Here is a 24214-nt window from a genome sequence, read left to right as displayed (position 1 = left end):
CTGGTCAATTTCCTAGGGTCAGCCTAATTTAATGATTTTTGGTGGATTTCATCCAGGGCTTGCTTGGCAGGAGTGCATAAAGTATTTGCTACTGCAGGACTCTGACACCTGCGACAGCTTAAAGGGGCGGGCCGTGCTCCTTCAGGCCATCTGGACTCTGCTACATCCAGCATGAAATGCCAATGAGGGAGTGTGAGTCAATCATCACGCAATCAGTTTTATTCCCTGGAGTGGGCCTTCTCATTTATAAAAGGCCCCCACTGGCCCTAGCAACAGGTGTTCATTATGTCCAGTGTTGCTACTGTAGCAACGATGCAAAATGTGACATATGACATCACTACATATTACTGCCTTATTTAGTTAAGCCTTCACCGTCTAATCGATGGGTGGAAAACCGGTGTAACTGGAGATGAACATCCTTCCTATTTTGTCAGCCTATCTTAAAGGATGGAAGGGATGCAGTGCATTCATTCAGACTAGAGGGGCAACAAAGACTATGCAATAAAAGAAAAAAGACTCGCATTTATATAGCGCCTTTCACAACCTCAGGACGTCCCAAAGCACTTTACAGCCAATGAAGTACTTTTGGAGTGTAGTCACTGTTGTAATGTAGGAAATGCGGCAGCCAATTTGCACACAGCAAGCTCCCACAAACAGCAATGTGATAATGACCAGATAATCTGTTTTTGTGATGTTGATTGAGGGACAAATATTGGCCAGGACATCGGGAATAACGTTTTATAAATATATTAAGAGTAAGAGGATAACTAAAGAAAGGGTAGGGCCTATTAGAGATCATGAGGGTAATCTGTGTGTGGAGGCGGGAGACGTTGGTAGAGTTCTTGATGAATACTTTGTGTCTGTTTTCACAAAGGAGAGGGGCGAAGCAGACATTGCTATCGGGTGGAGGAGTATGAAATATTAAATGAAATAAACATAGTGAGAGAGGAAGTATTAAGGAGCTTAGCAGCTTTAAAGGTGGATAAATCCCCAGGCCCGGATGAAATGTATCCCAGGCTGTTAAGCGAAGCAAAAGAGGAAATAGCAGAGGCCCTGACCATCATTTTTCAATCCTCTCTGGCTTCAGGTGTGGTGCCGGAGGACTGGAGGACTGCTAATGTGGTGCCCTTGTTTAAAAAGCAAGAAAAGGCTAGACCAAGTAATTACAGGCCAGTCAGCCTAACCTCGGTGGTGGGAAAATTATTGGAAAGAATTCTGAAGGACAGGATAAATCTTCATTTAGAAAGACACGGATTAATCAAGGATAGTCAGCACAGATTTGTTAAGGGAAGGTTGTGTCTGACAAACTTGATTGCATTTTTTGAGGAGGTAACAAGGAGGGTAGATGAGGGCAGTGCGTTTGATGTAGTGTATATGAACTTTAGCAAGGCTTTTGATAAGGTTCCAGACTGGTCACGAAGTTAAAAGCCCATGGGATCCAGGGCAAAGTGTCAAGTTGGATTCAAAACTGGCTCGGAGACAGGAAGCAGAGGGTAATGGTTGATGGGTGTTTTTGTGACTGGAGGGCTGTTTCCAGTGGGGTTCCGCAGGGCTCAGTACCAGGTCCCTTGCTTTTTGTGGTATATATCAACGATCTTGACTTGAATATAGGGGGTATGATTAAGAAGTTTGCAGATGATACTAAAATCGGCTGTGTGGTTGATACTGAAGAAGGAAGCTGTAGACTGCAGGAAGATATCAATAAATTGGTCAGGTGGGCAGAACAGTGGCAAATGGAATTCAATCCGGAGAAGTGTGAGGTAATGCATTTGGGGAGGGCTAACAAGGAAAGGGAATACACATTAAATGGTAGGACACTGAGTAGTGTAGAGGAACAAAGGGACCTTGGAGTGCATGTCCACAGATCCCTGAAGGTAGCAGGCCAAGTAGATAGGTGGTTAAGAAGGCATACGGAATGCTTGCCTTTATTAGCCGTGGCATAGAATACAAGAGCAGGGGAGTTATGCTTCAACTGTATAAAACACTAGTTAGGCCTCAGCTAGAGTACTGCGTTCAGTTCTGGTCACCACATTACAGGAAAGATGTGATTGCACTAGAGAGGGTACAGAGGAGATTTACGAGGATGTTGCCGGGAGTAGAGAATCTTAGTTATGAGGAAAGGCTGGATAGGCTGGGTCTGTTTTCCTTGGAACAGAGGAGGCTGAGGGGGAGACCTTATTGAGGTGTATAAAATTATGAGGGGCATAGATAAAGTGGATAGAAAGGACCTATTTCCCTTAGCAGAGGGGTCAAAAACCAGGGGGCACAGATTTAAAGTAATTGGTGAAAGGTTTAGAGGGGATTTGAGGGGAAATTTCTTCACCCAGAGGGTTGTGGGGGTCTGGAACTCACTGCCTGAAAGGGTGGTAGAGGCAGAAACCCTAACCACATTTAAAAAGTACTTGGATGTGCACTTGGGATTCTCTAACCTGCAGGGCTACAGACCAAGAGCTGGGAAGTGGGATTAGGCTGGATAGCTCTTTGTTGGCCGGCGCGGACACGATGGGCCGAAATGGCCTCCTTCCGTGCTGTAACTTTCTATGATTCTATAACTTCCCTGCTCATCTTCGAAATAGTCCACCTGAGAGAGCAGATAGGGCCTCGGTTTAATGTCTCATCCGAAAGACAGCACCTCCGACAATGCAGCAGTCCCTCAGCACTGCACTGGCGCGTCAGCCTAGATTTTTGTGCTCCAGTCCCTGGACTGGGACGTGAACCCACAACCTTCTGACTCGGAGGCGAGGGTGCTACCCACTGAGCCGCAGCTGATACTATCACCTGATTATATCACCTGCCAAAATCAAGAACTTTTCCTGCAAATAAAAATATGTTTATAAATACAAACAAGACATCCATGGCAAGGTGCAAAACAGAGGCCAAGAACCACACTCATCCCCACACCAGTCTTGTACATCAGTCTGTGTTAGGTTCGTGGCAGCATTAGCAAAAGCCTAGGGATGTGTTAGCTGTAGTCTCATGCTCACTAGCACCAGTATCTGGACTGATTCCACCTAAATGAATTTCATATAGAACCCATACAGCCAAAGGAGTGTGAGGATTTCCCATTAATTTGGATTCGTTTCAAATCCAGGTCCCAGAGATGAAAAGCTAGTGTTCAAACTCTACGGGGCTGATTTTAGTCTCCATCGTTCCATTTGTTGGTGGGAATGGGACAGGAATGAAACCAAAATCGCAATGAAAACTCACCGCTGCCTTCCCGTCCACTTCCATTTTGGTCCCTGCCTTGGAACTAGGCAGCCAAGGCTCCCACCAGATACGGACGGCAGCTTCATGATGAACATAGAACCCAGTGCAGTTTTGATGGATAAGCGCACAGCATCCGTACTGCATGTGCCCTACCCACTATAACATAGAATGTGGCCGAACCAGAATCCTTTAAAGGCTGGAGGCTGCTGAAAAACGAGATGTTGCATGGTTTTTGGAACATTTTTTGGGGAGTTAGGGTGAGCAAAATAGCTCTGATTGCACTGTCAAAAAAGCACTGCACCTGTTTACTCATTTTCCACGGCCCCCCTCCCCCACAGCCCGGCCCTCCCCTTTCGGCTGGACCTGCCAGCTTTGATCCACAGATGGGCCCCAGAATTCCTGTCCCCCCTTCCCAGTTATTGGGCTGACTGTCTATGCTGGAACATGTGAACAGCTCACTTGTCAAATTCAGATGAGCTATGAGTATCGAAATAGAGCAGGCTTCTCGCTGGTCACATTGAGCAGCCTGCCCCCTGGTGTACACCACAGATCAACATTTGTCCTTATGTGCCCTTCAGTTCCTCGCTGAAAGATCATTTCTAAAATTTTACTTTTACATAATCACCTAGAACTGCCTGTGTTACCAGTCATATTGGAGCGTTCTTTTCTGGTTTTCACACTCTGGGCGAGGAACTGAACAGACCACCCACTCCCAGTCCTCTCTCAATGCCACTCAATCACCAAAGGTCTGCTGCCTGTATCTAGCTAGTAGAAGCTGGACAAGCGCAGAATGCAATTGATTTGAGCCTCTGATTTTTCTGCCTCCCTCACATCTGCTCACTTTCTCCAATGTTCACAACCTCACTGTTTGCCACCTCGGCATCCTATGACCCTGAGCTATGCGTCCGACCCCATATCCTCTCCATGACAAAGACCGCCTACTTCCACCTACGCAACATCGCCCGTCTCTGCCCCTCCTTCAGCTCACCTGCTGCTGAAACCCTCATCCATGCTTTTGTTACCTCCAGACTTATCCGAAGCTCTCCTGGCCGGCCTCCCATCTTCCACCCTCCGTAAACTTGAACTCATCCAAAGGTCTGCCCGTATCCTAACTCGCATCAAGCCCCATTTACCCATCACCCCTGTGCTTGCTGACCTACATTGGCTCCCAGTCCACCAACATGTCAATTTTAAAATTCTCATCTTGGTGTTCAAATCCCTCCATGGCCTCGCCCTTTCTTATCTCTGTAACCTCCTCCAGTCTTACAACTCTCCGGGAACTCCACATTCCTGCAACTTTGGCCTCTTGTACTTCCTTCATCCCAGCAGTGGCAGCCGTGCCTTAAGGCGTCTAGGTCCTAAGCTCTGGAACTCCCTCCTTTAACCTTTCCTCCTTTAAGTTGCTCCTTAAAACCTACCTCTTTGACCAAACATTTAGTCGCCTTTCCTAATGTCTCCTTCTTTGGCTCTGTGTCAATTTTTGTCTGATTCTGCTCCTCTGAAGTGCCTAGGGACATGTTTGCTACGTTAAAGATGCTGTATAAATGATAGTTGTTGCTATTGTTGACTTGGCTGAGAGAATGTGGGGAACTGCATGTGCAAAAGCCCCTCCCTTCCATTTCCTGGCACAGTACATTGATGCAACAATATTCTGCACTTCTGGATTTATAGAAAGAATGCAGATAATCCAAAGATTTTAGAGGAAAATAAAGAGACTGTACAAAAACACAAGAGTATTCTCAGTTTGCAGCTGGCCTTCCTGCTCTGTTGGTGAAATAGTGATTTTATTGAATGTGGGTGTGTGGTGGGGGGTGGGGTAATTGCTCTGTTTAGCTCTGTTTAGCAGCCACTGCTTTCAAGAGGAGAAGGGACAAAAAGTCTGGTTCAGCCTGAGACAGTGTCCAGGGAGTGAGGTGGAATAGGTGGCAAGGATGTGGAGATTGTGGTGAGGGCCTTCCCAATGATTCAGATGGTTTGGTGGTTCAGCCTTCTGGTGGTATAGATCATTTTATTTGTTGTGTGGTTCGTCTCAAGCTCACACCATGTATATCCTATAAGGTTCAAACTTCCAGCCAACAAGCGTCAGCCTTGGCTCACTGATAGTACTCTCGCCTCTGAATTAGAAGGTTTTGGGTTCAGGTCCCACTCCAGAGATGTGAGCACATAATCTAGGCTGATACTTCAGTGCAGTTCTAGGGGAGTACTGCACTGTCAGAGTTCCAGATGAAATGCTAAACTGAGGCCTTGACTGACCTCTCAGATAGACTTAAAAGATCCCATGGCACTATTCAAAGAAATCAGGGGGGTTCTCCCGGTGTCCTGACCAATATTTATCCTGCAACCAATATCACTAAAAACAGAATATCTGGTCATTTATCGCACTGCTGTTTGTGGGACCTTACTGTGTACAAATTGGCTGCGGCGGTTCACTACAATTTTTTTAAATTCGTTCCTGGGATGTGGGCGTCGCTGGCAATGCCAGCATTAATTGCCCATCCCTAATTGCCCTTGAGAAGGTGGTGGTGAGCCGCCGCCTTGAACCGCTGCAGTCCATGAGATGAAGGTACTCCCACAGTGCTGTTAGGGAGGGAGTTCCAGGATTTTGATCCAGTGACGATGAAGGATCGGCGATATACTTCTAAGTCAGGATGGTGTGTGACTTGGAGGAGAACTTGCAGGTGGTGGTGTTCCCGTGCTCCTGCTGCCCTTGTCCTTCTAGGTGGTAGAGGTCATGTTTCGGGAGGTGCTGTCTGTAGTGTATGTACCTTTAAGAGAGAACTACTTTTACAGCTCCTGTATACTGTAGTACCGGCAGTGACCACACCTGTATATAAGCCTTGAGCATGCCTCTGTACCCCAGTCTTGAGACTACCCTACTCCAGTAAATACCTGTTGATTGTTAAGTTACCGCATCCGTGTGGTTATTGAAAAACGTCATACTCTCAGAATCACGGATCTAACAGTGGCGACGAGTGTCGATTCGAATCTACCTGCAACTCTGCATTTCCCTTCGAGGATTCGCTCCGGGAGGGCAGTGGAAGAAAGTTGAGGCCAGAAACATGGGCGTCGACCACGAGCAACCGCCCAGTCGTCCGGCAGAGAGTGAACATCACAGGGGAGGCTGTGGAGAGCCGGGCTTGGTTCCCCAGCCACGACGATCAGCAATAGACTGACGACAGGTACAGCGCAGACCCTTCCAGGACAGCGGCGGCTGGAGCCGACCGATGGCGGAGAGAAAGCTGAGCAGCGTCGACGGGGTAAGACAGAGGGTGAAGCGCACAGGGCGCAGCCGGGGGTTGAAAACCGAGCGGCGTCGAGGAAAAACAAAATGGAGAGAGAGAGGGTAAAGCAACAGCCGGGTTCAGGACCGAGCGGCGGAAACGGGAAAGGTGCACAAACAAAAACAAAAAAAAGAACGCGCAGAGCACAGCCAGGGCTCAAGGGCTGAACAGTGTCCGCGGGGAGAAGAAGGGAGAGCGTGGGAGACGCCATTGAGCCGCGGAGAAGAAGGAAGAGCGCGGGAGACGCCATTTTTAGAAGCCACAGTGGAGAAGAAGGGCGAGCGTGGGAAGGAAGGAAAGCGCGGGAGACGCCATTTTGTGCCAGCGGAGAAGAAGGGGAAGCGCGGGAGACGCCATTTTTGACAGTTAAATCACACCCAGGGATGCAGAAGAGTGGCAGTATCTCTACGTTCGACAATGAAGTCGAAGATTGGGCAACATATGTGGAACGTATTGAGGTGTATTGCAGGGCGAATGAAGTGCCAGATGCTAGGAAAGCACTGGTTTTGTTAAATTCCATGGGTGTAAAAACTTATGGGTTACTGCGAAACCTAATACCCCAGAGAAGCCTGTGAACAAGAATTTCGAAAGCATAGTAGAAATCCTACAGGACCACTTAAACCCCACACTGCTGCTGATAGAACGATTTAAGTTCCATAAAAGGAACCAACACAAAGACTAAAGCAATGCTGAGTACTTAACGGAACTGCGCAAGCTATCGAAACACTGCCAGTTTGGAGTGGGACTAGCAGATACGTTAAGGGACAAGTTTGTGTGTGGGCTGCAAAGTGAAGGAACCCAGAAACGGCTTCTATCAGAAAAGGATCTTACGCTGGACAAGGCTTTCAGTATGGCAGTATCACACGAAGCAGCCGCAAGGAGCGCTGCAGAGATACAACGGAGACCGCAAGAATATGGCACCAATGAAATGTCCTATGCAACAGGGAAGTGCTATCGCTGCGGCAGAACAACACATGACCAGAAGGATTGTTGGTTCAAGGACCAAGTGTGCAGACAGTGTGGAAAAGCAGGACACATAGCAAGAGTCTGCAGGTCTGGGAAGAAAACCAACATTAGGAAATCTCCACAGGAGAAGTACAAAAAGGTACACCAGGTGATGGACAGTAGTTCAGACGAACAGAAAAGTGACACAGACTCCGGAAGCAAGGAGCTGGGTTGTCTGAAACTACATAAGGTAACCAAAATGGAGGATCACCAGACTATCTGGGTTACACTCAAGATAGACGGAGTCCAAGTGAAAATGGAATTGGACACAGGATCAGCCCTAACAGTCATAAACCAAAGGGACTACAAGCGGCTATTTTCACATATACCCTTGAAAGCTACAGAGATTGTCTTGAAGACGTACACGGGGCAAAAAGTCTACCCCAAAGGAAACATAAGGGTGAAAGTGATATATAAAGGCCAGGAAATACCTAAAATGGATATATATGTATTGCCAGATGGAGGACCACCACTGCTAGGACGTGAATGGATCCGGAGGATACAATTAGATTGGCATTCCATACAGGCACTGAAGGTTGAGGCCAAAAAGGATGATGACGTCACACCTGGACGACTGTCAAAAATGCTAACTGCCGCAAAATAAGTGTTCCAGGAGGGACTCGGAACACTAAAAGGCATAACAGCAACGATTAAAATAGAGGAAAATGCAAGCCCAAAGCTTCTTAAGGCCAGACCAGTGCCTTATGCGATCAGACCAGCTGTCGAAGCAGAGCTGGAAGGGTTGGAACGTTCAGGAGTACTGTCCAAAGTAGACTGGAGCGAGTGGGCTACACCCATCATTCCTGTAATGAAGAGGTCGTTGAGTAATACGCCTGGGGAACCAAAGAAGGTCTGCATCTGTGGGGATTTTAAGGTGACAGTGAACCCAGTCCTTCACACGGTACAATATCCGCTTCCACGAATTGAGGATATTTTCGCCTCGCTATCTGGAGGTAAACGCTTCACCAAAATTGATCTAGCCCAGGCGTACTTGCAAATGGAGGTAGAAGAAGCCTCGAAACAATACCTTACGATTAACACTCATAAAGGTCTTTATCAATACAACCGGCTGGTGTTCGGGGTAGCATCGGCTCCGGCTATTTGGCAAAGGGCGATGGATCAAGTCCTGCAAATGATTCCAGGGACCCAGTGTTATTTGGACGACATCCTGGCCACGGGCGAAAATGACAGTGATCACCTCGCCAACTTGGAGAAGGTGCTCACCAGATTAAAGGAATATGGGCTACGAGCTAATCGCCACAAGTGCGAGTTGTTCCAGAAGCAGATCTCGTATTGTGGCCACGTCATCGGTGAAGAGGGGTTACATAAGTCCCCTGAAAAGATTGAGGCAGTAGTCAAGGCTCCAGCACCGGAAAATGTGTCACAACTGAGGTCGTTCCTCGGGCTGGTAAACTACTACCATAAGTTCTTACCAAATTTGTCCACGGTATTACACCCACTGAACACCCTACTGCAAACAGGGGTACCATGGAAGTGGAATGACGAACGTAGACGAGCTTTCCAGAAGTGTAAAGAATTGATCACATCAAAAGAGGTGTTGGCCCATTTCAACCCATGTGATGCATCACCCTATGGTATTGGAGCGGTGCTGTCGCACAAATTCCCAGACGGGTTGGAGAGGCCAGTAGCCTTTGCGTCTCGGTCACTAACCTCAGCCGAGCGCAACTACGCCCAGATTGACAGGGAGGCCCTCCGCCTAGTATGGGGAGTAAAAAAATTCAACCACTATCTGCATGGGCAGAAGTTCACCTTGCTGACTGACCACCAACCACTTGTCTCCATCTTTAATCCTAAGAAGGGCATTCCAGTAATGATGGCACAACGGTTACAAAGATGGTCCCTGTTTCTAGGGGCGAATCAATATGAAATAGAATATAAAGGCACGAAACAGCATGGAAACGCTGATGGGCTATCGCGCCTGCCACTGCCTACTGTGGAGCAAGCACCAGCAGTGGACCCTATCGAGATATTTTATTCGTCAATAATTGAACGATTGCCAGTAACGAACGCGGATATAGAGAAGGAGACCCGCAATGATCCGATGCTGTCTCGGGTATATGATTTAACGGTGAGGGGATGGCCAACACATGGCGACTCACTGTTGCCAGCATTCTCATCCAGAGGAGAACAGCTGATGTGTGGATCCAGAGTGGTGATTCCACCCAAGTTAAGGGAGAGAGTGCTAAATGAGCTACATGAAGGTCATCTGGGGGGAGTGAAAATGAAAAGCCTTGCTAGGGCTTATGTGTGGTGGCCGGGAATCGATCAACAAATCGAAGACCTAACCAAGAGCTGCTCAGGATGCCAGAAGATCCAAAATGCACCACCACATGCCCCTCTACACCCATGGGAGTGGCCCTCATCTCCATGGCAACGGGTGCATATTGATTTTGCTGGTCCATTCATGGACTCAATGTTCTTAATAGCAGTGGATGCTCATTCGAAGTGGCCTGAGGTGATAAAAATGTCCTCAACCACTACAGAGAAAACGATTGCAGTTCTACGGACCATATTTGCCAGAAATGGCTTGCCAGAGCAGATTTGCTCTGATAATGGACCACAGTTTGTGTCCGAAGAGTTTCGAAAATTTATGAGAAGGAATGGGGTAAGGCATTACACATCCGCCCCGTATCATCCAGCCACAAATGGATTGGCTGAGAGGTTCGTACAAACCTTTAAGAAGGCGATAAAGGCCATGTGCGACGATGAAATTCCACTACAGCATAAGGTGGACAATTTCTTATTAGCCTACCGAAACGCGACACATGCAGTTACCAACCAGACCCCGGCCATGATGTTCTTTAACTGAAGGTTGCGATCTCGTCTGGACTTGCTTAGACCAAATGTGCAAAGAAATGTTGAGGATAAACAATTCCAGCACATCAGTGAGAAGCCGACAAGGAGCTTCAATATAGGACAACCAGTCTTGGCCCGTGACTACCGAACAGAGAAATGGCAACCCGGAACGATATGCACACGGCAGGGGCCACTAATGTACACAGTGGATGTCGGGGAGAACATTGTGAGACGCCACGTTGATCAGATCTTAGCGTCACAGGAACGAGTCAACCCCATGTCTTGCGTACTTGAGGATGAACCTGACATACCGGTAGCATCTACCTCAGAACCAGTAGCAGTGGAACCCGATGAATTAACCGATGAAAAGGGGCCAGAATCACCTCCGCACCAAGAACAAGAACCTCAGAAAAGGCGCTATCCCGAAAGGATCAGGAAGCCGCCCCAAAGACTGAATCTATAAATGGACTATTGTTGTTTAATGTACATGTTAAAGTGTTAATTGTTATTTGAATATTATGGGTACTACTAATCTAAAAGGGGAGGAATTGTAGTGTATGTACCTTTAAGAGAGAACTACTTTTACAGCTCCTGTATACTGAAGTACCGGCAGTGACCACACCTGTATATAAGCCTTGAGCATGCCTCTGTACCCCAGTCTTGAGACTACCCTACTCCAGTAAATACCTGTTGATTGTTAAGTTACAGCATCCGTGTGGTTATTGAAAAACATCATACTCTCAGAATCACGGATCTAACACTGTCGAAGAAGCCTTGGCGAGCATCTTGTAGATGATACATACTACAGCCACGGTGCAACGGTGGTGGAGGGAGTGAATGTTTAAGGTGGTGGATGGGGTGTCAATCAAACGGGCTGCTTTGTCCTGGATGGTGTCGAGCTTCTTGAGTATTTTTGGAGCTGCAGGCAAGAGGAGAGTATCCATCACACTCCTGACTTGTGGCTTGTAGATGATGGAAAGACTTTGGGGAGTCAGGTGCAATAAGTCAGTTGAAAAACTGCACACACGGAAGCTTGAATGGGCCTCGCAGCCCCTTAAAGGTACCGCGCACCCCAAAAAAAATTATCAGGAACATTGGTCAGGAGGTGAGTCACTCGCCACATACTATCCAGCCTCTGACCTGCTGTTGTAGCCACAGTATTAAGCTGACTGGTCCAGTTAAGTTTCTAGCCAATGGTGACCCACAGAATGGTGGGGGATTCGACGATGGCATCCTGTTTGTCAAGGGGCGGTGTCTAGACTCTCTTTTGTTGGAAATGCTCATTGCCTGGCACTTGTACACCCTCAGATAGACTTAAAAGATCCCATGGCACCAATCAAAGAAATCAGGGGAGTTCTCTGTGTCCTGACCAATATTTATCCTGCAACCAATATCACTGAAAACAGAATATCTGGGCATTTATCTCACTGCTGTTTGTGGGACCTTACTGTGCACAAATTGGCACGAACGTTACTTGCCACTTATCAGCCCAAACCTGAATGTTGCCCAGGTCTTGCTGCATGCGGGCACAGACTGCTTCATTATCTGAGGAGTTGTGAATGGAACTAAACACTGTGCGAACATCCCCCATCTGATCTTATGATGGAGGGAAGGTCATTCAGGAAGCAGCCGAAGATAGTTGGGCCTAGGATACTGCCACACTCGGTCAAATGCTGCTTTGATGTCAAGGGCAGTCACTCTCACCTCCGCTCTAGAATTCATCTCTTTTGTCCAAGGCTGTAATGAGGTCTGGAGCCGAGTGGTGCTGTCGGAACGCAAACTGAGCATCGGTGAGCAGGTTATTGGTCTGTAAGTGCCGCTTAATTGCACTGTTGACGGTACCTTCCATCACTTTGCTGATGATTGAGAATAGGCTGATGGGGCGGTAATTCATTAAAAGAGATTATCTGGTCATTATCACATTGATGTCTGTGGGAGCTTGCTGTGCGCAAATTGGCTGTCACGTTTCCTACATTACAACAGTGACTACACTTCAAAAAGTACTTCATTGGCTGTAAAGTGCTTTGGGACATCCGGTGGTCGTGAAAGGCACTATTATTGCAAGGTACTGACTTGGATAGAGAACTGGCTGGCAGACAGGAAGCAAAGAGTTGGAATAAATGGCTCTTTTTCCGAGTGGCAGGCAGTGACTAGTGGGGTACCGCAGGGATCGGTGCTAGAACCCCAGCTATTCACAATATATATTAATGATCTAGACGAGGGAACTAGATGTAATATCTCCAAGTTTGCAGATGACACAAAGCTGGGTGGGTGTGTGTGCTGTGAGGAGGATGCCGAGATACTCCAGTATGGTTTGGACAGGTTGGGTGATAGGGCAGATGTATGGCCGATGCAGTATAATGTGGATAAATGCGAGGTTATCCACTTTGGTGGCAAAAACTGGAAGGCAGATTATTATCTGAACGGCAATAGATTGGGAGAAGGGGAAGTGCAATGAGACCTGGGTGTCCTTGTGTAACAGTCGCTGAAGGTAAGCATGCAGGTGCAGCAGGCGGTTAAGAAGGCAAATGGTATGTTGGCATTCGTAGCGAGAGGATTCGAGTACAGGAACAAGGATGTCTTGCTGCAGTTGTACAGGGCCTTGGTGAGACCACACCTTGAGTATTGTGTGCAATTTTGGTCGCCTTATCTGAGGAAGGATGTTCTTGCCATGGAGGGAGTGCAGCGAAGATTCACCAGACTGATACCTGAGATGGCAGGAATGACGTATGAGGAGAGATTGGGTCGATTGGGCTTATACTCGCTGGAGTTTAGACGAATGAGAGGGGATCTCATTGAAACTTATCAAATTCTAACACGACTAGACAGGCTAGATGCAGGAAGGATGTTCCCGATGGCGGGGGAGTCCAGAACCAGGGGTCACAGTCTAAAGATAAGGGGTAAGCCATTTAGGACAGAGATTAGGAGGAATTTCTTCACCCAGAGAGTGGTGAACCTGTGGAATTCTCTACCACAGAAGGCAGTTGAGACCAAATCATTAAATATATTCAAGAAGGTGTTAGATATATTTCTTAAGGCTAAAGGGATCAAGGGATATGGGGAGAAGGCAGGGACAGGGTACTGAGTTTGGATGATCAGCAATGATCGCATTGAATGGCGGAGCAGGCTCGAGGGGCCGAATGGCCTACTCCTGCACCTATCTTCTATGTTTCTATGTTTAAGTCTTTCTTTAATTGGCTGGATTGGATTTGTCTTGCCTTTTGTGGATAGGACACACCTGGACAATTTTCCACTTTGTCAGGTAGATGCCAGTGTTGTAGCTGTACTGGAACATCTTGGCTGGAGGCGCGGCTAGTTCTGGAGCACAAGTCTTCAGCACTGCAGCCAGGATGTTTTCGGGGCCCATAGCCTTTGCAGTATCCAGTGCGCTCAGCCATTTCTTCATATCACATGGAGTGAATCGAATTGGCTGAAGACTGGCTTCTGTGATGGTGGAGACCTCAGGAGACCGAGATGGAGCATCCACTTGGCACTTCTGACTGAAGATGGTTGCGAACGCTTCAGCCTTGACTTTTGCACTCACGAGCTGGGCTCCGCCACCATTGAGGATGGGGATATTCATGGAGCCTCCTCCTCCTGTTAGTTTAATTGTTCACCACCATTCACAACTGGATGTGACAGGACTGCAGAGCTTTGATCTGATCCGTTGGTTGTGGGATTGCTTAGCTCTGTCTATAACATGCTGCTTCCACTGTTCAGCATGGATGTAGTCCTGTGTTGCAGCTTCCCCAGATTGGCACCTCATTTTTAGGTACACCTGGTGCTGCTTCTGGCATGCTCTTCTACACTTCTTATTAAACCAGGGTTGGTCCCCTGGCTTGATGGTAATGGTAGAGTGAGGGATATGTGGGGTCATGAGGTTAGCGATTGTGCTGGAATACAATTCTGCTGCTGCTGATGGCCCACAGTGCCTATTTTGAGCTGCTAGATCTGTTCTGAATCGATCCCATTTTGCACGGTGTTAGTGGCACACAACACGATGGAGGGTGTCTCCAGTGTGAAGACAGGACTTCGTCTCCATAAGGACTGTGCGGTGGCCAATCCTAACAATACTGTCATGGACAGATGCATCTGCGACTGTTCGATTGGTGAGAATGAGGTCAAGTAGGTTTTTCCCTCGTGTTGGTTCTCTCACCATCTGCCGCAGGCCCAGACTGGCAGTTAAGTCCGTCAGGATTCGGCCAGCTTGCTCAGTGGTGGTGCTACCAAGCCACTCTTGGTGATGGACATAGAAGTCCCCCAGCCAGAGTACATTCTGTGCCCTTGCTACTCAGTGCTTCTTCCAAGTAGTGTTCAACATGGAGGGGTACTGATTCATCAGCAGAGGGAGGGTGGTAGGTGGTAATCGGCAGGAGGTTTCCTTGTCTATATTTGATCTGATGCCATGAGACTTCATGGGGTCCGGAGTCAATGTTGAGGACGCCCAGTGCCACTTCTCCCACTGTGCTGCCACCTCTGATGGGTCTTTCCTGCCGGTGGGACAGGACATAACCAGGGATGGTGATGGAGGAGTCTGGGACATTGGCTGAAAGGTATGATTCTGTGAGTATGACTATGTCAAGCTGTTACTTGACTAGTCTGTGGGACAAGTCCCCAGATGTTAGTGAGGAGAATTGAGCATTACGGCAGTGGCTACACTTCAAAAGTACATAATTAACGATAAAGCGCTTTGGGACATCCTGAGGTCGTGAAAGACACGATATAAATGCAAGTCTTTATTTTCTTCCTTTATCATCTTTGACCCGATTCTGTCTCACAAGATCATTAATTAAAGGGGGATAAGCATTTAGATAAATTTAGACTTTGGGATAAGTTTTGGAACAGGATTCTGTGAAGCTGAATCTGACCTTTGAATTTAACCAATGCACAATCAGAAAAGAGCCTTCACTGAATATATAATCACACTGGGCAGTGATTCATACTCCAACACTCAGTTGCCAAACATTCTCTCCAAGTTTAAAAAAAATACAAGGTGATAGCAAAGTTTAGTGGGATGAAAACAATGGTGTCATGCATCCACAAAGAAGGATGCTTCAGTAAATGGAGATAAATATCAGCCTAGACTGGTTTTATATAGATCACATTTTCATTTTAGAATAAATTGAAACCCTCTTCTGAATGATGCTCCTTTCTACAATTCTATCATTGCTTACATGCTACATTTCAAGATGTACTACACTTGTGATTTTACAGACACAATTAGGTAGTTCCATATATTATTTCCCTGGAGATCATTCTATCTTCTTATGCCTTATGCTTCATCTTTGAGCTTTGCTTTCACCTTTCTCCATATGTCATAATATGTAGTGTTAATTTCATGTACTATTGACAGGAAGGATTTAAGATAACCCAGTTAGTGTTGTTTGTCCTTACGCTGTCAGCTCGGCCTTCTTTATCAGAATAACATGCCCTAAAGTCATTCATCATCTTCTTGCCACATCTTTCACTCCTATTCATGCACCTACTTGCCATATCGCTGGTTGTGCATATCACAACATACATTTGAGTTTTCTCCTCTTCTACAACCACAGGTCACATTCTGCTGCAGTGATTTTCAAACGTTTGTGTGTTGGGGATCACCTGCAAATATTAACAAGCTCCCAGGGTCGTCCTCCTCAAACTTCTGAGAGACCAGAGTCGATTCATATTCCCGGGCAGGAGCACGGCCTGCCGAGCAACCGGCCCATTCGGGAGCTGTAACAAGGAGGGTTGATCTATTTTAACAGCTGGGCCTCATTAGCATGTCGCTTGCTAAATTTCCGATCAAATTGGCCAGGAAGTCGCTGGGAAGCAGCTGCCCGGCTCAAAGGTATCTGAGGGGAAAGCCTGGGGCGGTTGAGGCCCAAGGTTTCCTTGTGGAGTCTGGAGGAGCATTCCTGCACCTGCTGGCCCACAAAGAAACCTGTAAAAAATTTAAAAATGTACACTTACCTGGGCCTCTGCTGCCTTTGAATCCAGATCCCGATAGCTTTGGCCTGGCGGGGAAGCCATCATTTCTCCCCCACTCAGGCCTCAGGTAGAAATAACAGTTGGGCCCCAATGACATCATCAGAGCCCGATCTGCACATTAAGAGAAAAAGCCCCGCTGGCTTTGCGCGAGTGTCCTTGCTGCCTACAATTTAAAATTTCAGTCTGCCAGGTCGGAGTGGGTAGGTCCCCTGTTCCATTTTAACTAACCTCCCCTTCCCACCTCGTGCAGGGAGTTAAAATCAACACCACCAGTGTCGGCTACCCAAAGGAAAGCAATTGTTATTGCAAAAAATATTTTTTGTTAGTATACCGGAACAGAAATAATATGGTGATATGTCAATAATTGATAAAAATAAGAAATCTGATGACAGATGGACCTCCTAAATCTCATCGACCCCTCTAGAGTCCGGGGATCCCTATGTTTTACTGTGTTCATACCAATTACTTGTGGTTTGCTTCTGTCTGTGATCACGTAGTATTCAGAAACATCAAGAATTAGCATGCTAGTAAATCCAATTGCTGGATTCTATTAAACCACAGTCTCTACTTTATTGTGATATATAAACTTACAGCTATATAGTGCCCCAAGTGATATTGTTTAGATGGTAATGGATCAACCATGACCAATATGTGAGCAGCTGAGAAATTCAGATTTGCTACATATTGGTATTCCATTCACAACCAAGAGTTGAAATGTGTTAAAACTCCTAAAAAGGAGACAGATCCTAACTTGTTGTTTGCTGTTTTAGGTGGCTCCACAGATTAAAACTAGGATGATGACATTTGGGACCACAATGGTAAGTTATCAGCCACAAGGTGACAAAGTTAATTTCTTCCGCATGGTCATCTCAAACCCAGCGGCCACACAAGAAGACATTGATTTCCTCATTGAGGAAATAGAGCGACTTGGACAGGACCTGTAACTGCAAGGTTCAAGACATCTGCCCTAATACAATGGAGATGTTGCTATTGTGTGAATGTATTTCATTGTTTACCTCCCCCAAACTAGTCTTGTTTGACATTAGCCCTTACTGCAGGGATTGGAGCTGAAGACTTCCAATGTGGAATTATGGGTGTTAGAAGTTATTTAATGCAATTATACATTTTCTGAAGTTAAAAAAGGTGCAAGTCATCAATGATATGTCACACTTCAGGCAAGTTGTCCTAAGGCATTAAATACTGAAACGATGTATTAACAGTAAATAGAGCACTTTAGAATCCATTTAGATATTTTGTTATGATCCCTCGGCAGTACTCCTTCAGGCACACATTACACACCAATAACACGCACCATTTCAGTTGTTACTCATGAAAGCCTCGATTTACAAAGCATTTTAGGATAGTAAAAGTGCAGGTTACTGCAATTTTCATGGATCTACAAAAGATTCAATAATAGAGGCTTGTTCCTTATTTTACTCTCTTTAACTAGGTGTGATAAAATCATTTAAAAGGAGATCTGTGCTTCAGCTCTGTGAAACCTTTATTCTATTATTTAAGCTATGCATTAAAGTGTCAAATTCAAATATTCTATTTATTTTGATAGAGAAAAAAATGCTTCAATACTTTTAATTGCCATACTTGAATTTGTGAGTTCAATGTTTGAAATCTTCAGACCAGGAGTTTACACATGCAATGTATAGCTGCGATGTTGCTCTTCATGCTGTAAAGAAATGGCAAATGACAACTCTGTTGACAACTGGATAGTGATCAGTGTCTGTGAAAGTGTTTCCTTTGTAGAACGTTGAGTAATGTCTAGTTCACCTCAGATTGAGGCTGTGCACTTTAGAATCAACGGTACTGTGTTGAATGACAATGTTTTAATGTACTAGTATATTGTTATCACACTCGGTACATTTGGGTTTGGTAACGGGAAGCTTTGAATTAAAACTCTGACTTGGTCCTCCACACCCAACATGGTCAAATATGCATTCAATCTTATAAGCCAGCTATGCTATATAGTTTGTGTCAATCTGAAGGTCTTGGCTACGCATGAGCGCAAAATGTGCCACGTAAAAAAATCAGCCAAAGCACACTGAGGCAAGAAGTGAGAACACTGCCAAGGGGTAGTCTCAAGCCACTTGGGCTTCACTCATGCTGTAATATAACAGCAACCAGTGCGAAGGCACATTTAAAAGGTACACAGACAGGTCCATCTAGAAACTTAGCAGCTTATTTTTGAATGGTTTTAATATTAGCTCAGAGCTGGCAATCTGGTCAGCTCTCTCCTGACATTAAAGTCGAGCTGGCCTTCAGGAGCTGGTAGGCATAGCCTTTTATCTGTGCGCACACAGGTTCAAAATAGCAGAAGGAAAACTTAACACTGATATCAAGAAGTTCTTTTTTACATAAAAAGTGGTCAACCCTTGGAATGGACTCCTGGACAAAGTAATAGAAGCAACAAATGGCCTCATCCATATCTATCTTGTATTCTTGTGGTGCGTAGAGTCCCAGTCTCCCAGGATGAGGATCAATAGGAACCAGCAGTATAACTTGGTTTTGCCAACCCCATGTCCTACTCTGAGACCAGCAACAGTAGCTTAATGATCTCCTAAGTATAAGTACTACCATTTCTAAGTAAGCACAAAATAATCATCTCCTTCACTGTTTTTAATCATAGAATTTTACAGTACTGAAGGAGGCCATTCAGCCTATTACACCTGTGCTGGATCTCATAAAGAATGATCTCCTAAATCCCATTTCCCCTTGCACTTCCCTGTACCCTTTATTTTTTTTATTTTCCAAGTATTATTCCCCTTCCCTTTTAGAAGCTATCCTGGATTCTGCTTCTACCACTGTTTCTAGTCAACTATTCCATGTCCTAACATCCCTCTGTGTAAAAACTTTTCAACTAACCTCTCCCTTTGTTCTTTTGGTGATTTTAAATTTATGAAGGTTGAATTTCCTAATCGTCTGCTGTAACTTTGGCACAAAATCCGCGGAAGACCTGGAGAAATAGCGTGAACGCCATTAATGCCATTTCTCAAGGGTTTCCATGGATCTACAGTGGATGATTAAGAGAATCCCTGTGGAAATTAGCTCCATGCTCTCCATTGTTATGGATGCAAGCCCATTACAAACAATACTTGAAGCTACTGCTTTCAAAAAACCAATGATAAGCTAAAATGCTTAATGCTGACCTATTCCCGTTTACAGAAATACCAGTCTTTCATTAAGAGCCCTAACCCATCCCCTCACCTGGAATTAAACAATACAACAATCCTACCTTCAGTTTCTGGGCTCAAGAATCAGGTCTAGACTTCCTGATGACTCATCTCCATCGGTGGTTTCCCAGATTGGATTCTTTCCCGGTACCTGCCTTGATATTGGTTGTATTATTTTGCATGGATGTCCCTTTTTGGTAGTTGTTCGTCCCTTCTGGTCAGATTATCTCAGTGGCATGATCACATTGCTATTGTCAGACCATAAAATATTATTCAAATCTGGCAAAATATATCTATTTTCAATTAAAATACTCATGTTTAGCAAGATTGGGATTAAAAAAACGAAAGCTCAGTTCTGGCCCCATCCTGGTAAAGCAGTCTTTGCTCAGACATGTGTAGCAGGTCCATGTCTAAAATGGATATAGTGATTGTCTTGTGATGCCTACAGCTACATTGGATGTGTACAGTACCTACTGTATAAAAACTGGATGTGCTGCACCAAACTACATGTCATTTGTATGGGGACATGCACCATTTGTATGGTAGAGGTATGCCATTTATATAGTATTTTTCTGAGGCACCAGCTAAATGAATACTGCCTCCTCCATCATCAGCAAATAGCGCTTACTTGATTTGCAAAATGCATGCAAAATAATTGGCACTGAGACATTCCTGAGCCACATAGTACACAACTATTACACATCACCCTGTGTGGACTGTACATTAAGTAATTTAGGTGATCATCAGAGACCAACTGCACAAAATGCTCTTGGCGTATATATTTTTAAATATATAATCACTTACCCAAAAATATGCTTAATGATCCTCCCTAAGAAGAGTACGAGAGCACTACACGTTTTCATTGCAATACTGTCTCCAGAAGATAGTGAAAAGCGTTATCATAAAAGATCAGTGCCCAGAATGATAACATTACAAACAGCCTCAAGGTCTCCTTAACACCGCTTTACATATTTGTGCTAAAAGGGTGATCAGAAGAACAAAGGGAGATCTGGAAAAAAGCATAGCAGTTGAGGCTAAACATAACAGTATAAAAAAAATTCAGTACACAGCAGAAAGAAGGCAGTCAGAGAAGAAGTGAAAATCATAAAAAGTACAGAAGGACTCAAAACTGAGGATGAGCATGAAATAGTAAATATTCTGAATTCTCCAATATATTCACAAGACAAGGGAATGACATGAGTAACATGTCTTTCCCAAACAGATTTCCCAAGTAAAATCAATGACTTCAATATAAATGAGAATGACGTCCTAGAAAGGCTGAAAGGGAAATCCCCAGTGACAGATGACATTTACCCAGGAAATTTATGAGTCACTGACGATCATTATTAGAGAGTCACTGGTGGTGCCAGTAGATTGGAAAATGTGGTGTCCATATTCAAAAAGGGTGACAAAACAAAGGCAACGTCAAACCCATTAGTCGTACTTCCATTCCATGTAAAATAATGGAATCAGTTACCAGGAGTAAACCTGAGGATCATTTGTACAATAACAACATAGTAAACATAGCAGTGAACATGGAATCAGAAGGGGAAGATCCCGCCTGTCAAACCTCCTCAACTTCTTTGAGGAAGTGAACAACCTAACTGAACTGTGGGAGGCCCTATGACATAATTTACCTCGACTTCTGAAAGTTTTTTGATAAAATTCCACACAAAAGGCTATTAATGAAACTCAATGCTGTTGGGAATCAGGGTAAGCCCCTAATTTATTAGGTTAAAAAAACAACGAGGACTTGTTAAAGGAGCTATGTAAGAGTGGGGGCAAGTACTGAATGGGGTGGCTCAATGCTGCGACTACTGTTTCTAATGTTCATAAATGATATGGATTCACAAAATCAATGAAAAGTGGTCAGATTTGCAGATGGTACCAAATTAGGAGGGACAGTGGAATTGGAAGAGGCAGCTCAGAAATTACAGTGTGTTGGACCAGGTATGTAAATGGACAGAACAATGGTAGATGAAATTAATGCAGACAAATGTAAAGTACTGCTCATAAGAAGGAAATATAGTCTACACACATACTCTTACGAATTGTGTTGAAATAGTTAAGTATGAAATTGAAAGAGACTTAGGAGTCTGAATAGATCTGATATTAAACATGTCCATCCAATGCAGAACAGCAATCAATAAAGCCAATTGGATGATGAACTCCATAGCCAAAACAGTAGAATATCAGTCGGAGGAGGTAGTGATTAAACTGCGTCGTGCTCTAGTCAGGTTGCACCTTGAATTCTGTATCCAGTTCTGGTGACCAAGAAACAAGCTCTGGAGGCAGTGCAGAGAAGAGCCACAAGTCTGATGTAGCAGGTTCTAAGTTATTGGGAAAAACTGGAGAAACTCAGCCCAGAAAGGAAGTCTCCGAGAGGTAATCTTATGAAAATAAATAAGATGTTTCAGGGTCAGGACATTTAATCCAGAATATTACTTTAAATTGTGGGAGTATAGAAGAAAGAGACACCGGTTCAAACTGGTGAATGGTAATTTTAAGACTGATATCAGGAAACATTTCTTCACACAAAGAATGAAAAACTTGTGGAATAAATTTCCGGATGGAGTAGTGGAAGCAAAATCCCTGGAGTCATTTAAGAAACAATTGGATGTACAATGGTGGGATGTTAGGATCTCTCTGGGTGGATGAATTAAGATGGGCTGAATGGCCTTTTTTGTAATTATCTTGTGATCTTGCACATATGCAATTATTCTAGCATTACTGCTAACATTCAAATCTCTTCTATAAATTAGATGAATTCAGAAGCATAGTGTGAAACTCCACAGTAGACATGGTAGAGTAAGCTACAATTTGGACATGCTGCTGCCTAATCTAGTTCAAAGCTTGCTCGGCCATTCACTAAAAAGTACTTGGAGCACTTTGCTAATCTGATTATGCCACTGTTGCACTAACATCTGTGAAATTCTACATTGTTCACACTGACCTCATACGTTGCATTGTGCTGAAACATTACCAGTTGCTGATCCCATTTAAACTTGCAGCTTTAGCTTATTAAGACTGACTGTGAATTAGTATTTGTTGGGTTGGAGATGACCACTGACTGAACAAACTGTGTAACTGTCTTAGTCATGTCCATTTAACAGGCTAGGATGTGCATTCCATGTATTTAGCAGGATCTACAGAGTCAATCAAAAAAAAAAATTAAAAAATCTTATTGTGCAGTGACTTTCTTGCATCTGATGTATATTTTGCAGCATTCCTGCCAATATGGAACTATGTGTTGGAATCTGAATAGTAAGCACTGTCCTGTGTCTATGCTGTTAAGATGCTTGTTGTATATCCAACCAGCTACAGGTAGAGTATTACCTGTAATAAAGAACTTGAGTGTTGAATACTTTGTCTTTAATTTTTCAGGAAATGCAGTTGAGAGCATGCTGAGGTTGGGAAATGGATATTGTGTTACAGCAGATTCATATTCTACACACAAAAAATTGTAATGTGCAGACGGTGTGGCACAAGAGGTTAGAACTTTAGACCCAATTTGTATGCAAAGTCACAACCAAGCTTGTAATGCTTTAACCAAAGTTAATGACTGGAAGAAGACAGTCATCATGTCATTGTAAGGCACAATCAGGCTCCTGTTACTTTAATTAGATGACTTTACGAGCTCCAAGAAAACATATGAAGGCTGATTCCCCTGCCAAGGAGCAGCATGCACAGGGAGCAGTTTGGGAAGTCCTGATTTTCTATCTAATAATTTAAATGAATAGAAAACTAAGGGCCAGGGGCCACAATTTCCCGACCTACACTCCATGTGAGCACTACTCCTCGCCAGGAGCTTCCGATCAGGGAATCGGCTCTACTGACATCACATGCAGTGCAACACATTTAAAGAACAGAAGAACATAAGACATAGGAGCAGGAGTAGGTCATTTGGCCCCTCGAGCCTGCTCCGCCATTCAATAAGATCATGGCTGATCTGATCTTGGCCTCAACTCCACTTCCCTGCCCACTCCCCATAACCCTTGACTCCCTTATCGTTCAAAAATCTGCCTATCTCCACCTTAAATATATTCAGTGACCCAGCCTCCACAGCTCTCTGGGGTAGAGAATTCCACAGATTTACGACCCTCAGAGAAGAAATTCCTCCTCATTTCCGATTTAAAAGGGTGCCCCCTTTATTCTGAAATTATGCCCCCTAGTTCTAGATTCCCCCACGAGGGGAAACATCCTCTCTGCATCCACCCTGTCAAGCCCCTTCAGAATCTTGTATGTTTCAATAAGATCCCCTCTCATTCTTCTAAACTCCAATGAGTATAGGCCCAACCTGCTCAACCTTTCTTCATTAAGACAACCCCTTCATCTCCGGAATCAACCTCGTGAACCTTCTCTGAACTGCCTCCAATGCAAGTATATCCTTCCTTAAATAAGGAGACCAAAACTGTATGCAATACTCCAGGTGTGGTCTCACCAACACCCTGTACTGTTGTAACAGGACTTCCCTACTTTTATACTGCATTCCCTTTGCAATAAAGGCCAACATTCCATTTGCCTTCCTAATTAATTGCTGTACCTGCATGCTAACTTTTTGTGTTTCATATACAAGGACCCTCAGATCCCTCTGTACCTCAGCATTTTGTAATCTCTCCCGATTTAAAAAATAATTCGCTTTTTTATTTTTCCTACCAAAGTGGATAACCTCGCATTTTCCCACATTAAACTCCATCTGCCAGATTTTTGCCCACTCACTTAGCCTATCTATATCCCTTTGGAGATTCTTTA

At 44.7% G+C, this 24214-nt stretch overlaps 1 protein-coding gene across 1 annotated transcript in view; it reads left to right on the top strand.

The window, feature by feature from the left end:
• Positions 1-22824, top strand: part of LOC147117092 (glutamate decarboxylase 2-like) — a 161382-nt gene extending 138558 nt beyond the window's left edge. The window contains exon 16 of the mRNA XM_085987737.1: positions 17051-22824. Coding sequence (XP_085843863.1) covers positions 17051-17224 — 174 coding nt within the window. The 3' untranslated portion in view covers positions 17225-22824. The remainder of the gene's footprint in view (positions 1-17050) is intronic.
• The last annotated feature ends 1390 nt before the right edge of the window (positions 22825-24214 follow it).

The sequence above is a fragment of the Somniosus microcephalus genome, chromosome 5 (assembly GCF_052327205.1).
Source record: "Somniosus microcephalus isolate GS21.2 chromosome 5, FLI_Smic_1.0, whole genome shotgun sequence".
Lineage (NCBI taxonomy): Eukaryota > Metazoa > Chordata > Chondrichthyes > Squaliformes > Somniosidae > Somniosus > Somniosus microcephalus.
This window is presented reverse-complemented; position numbering and strand designations above follow the sequence as displayed.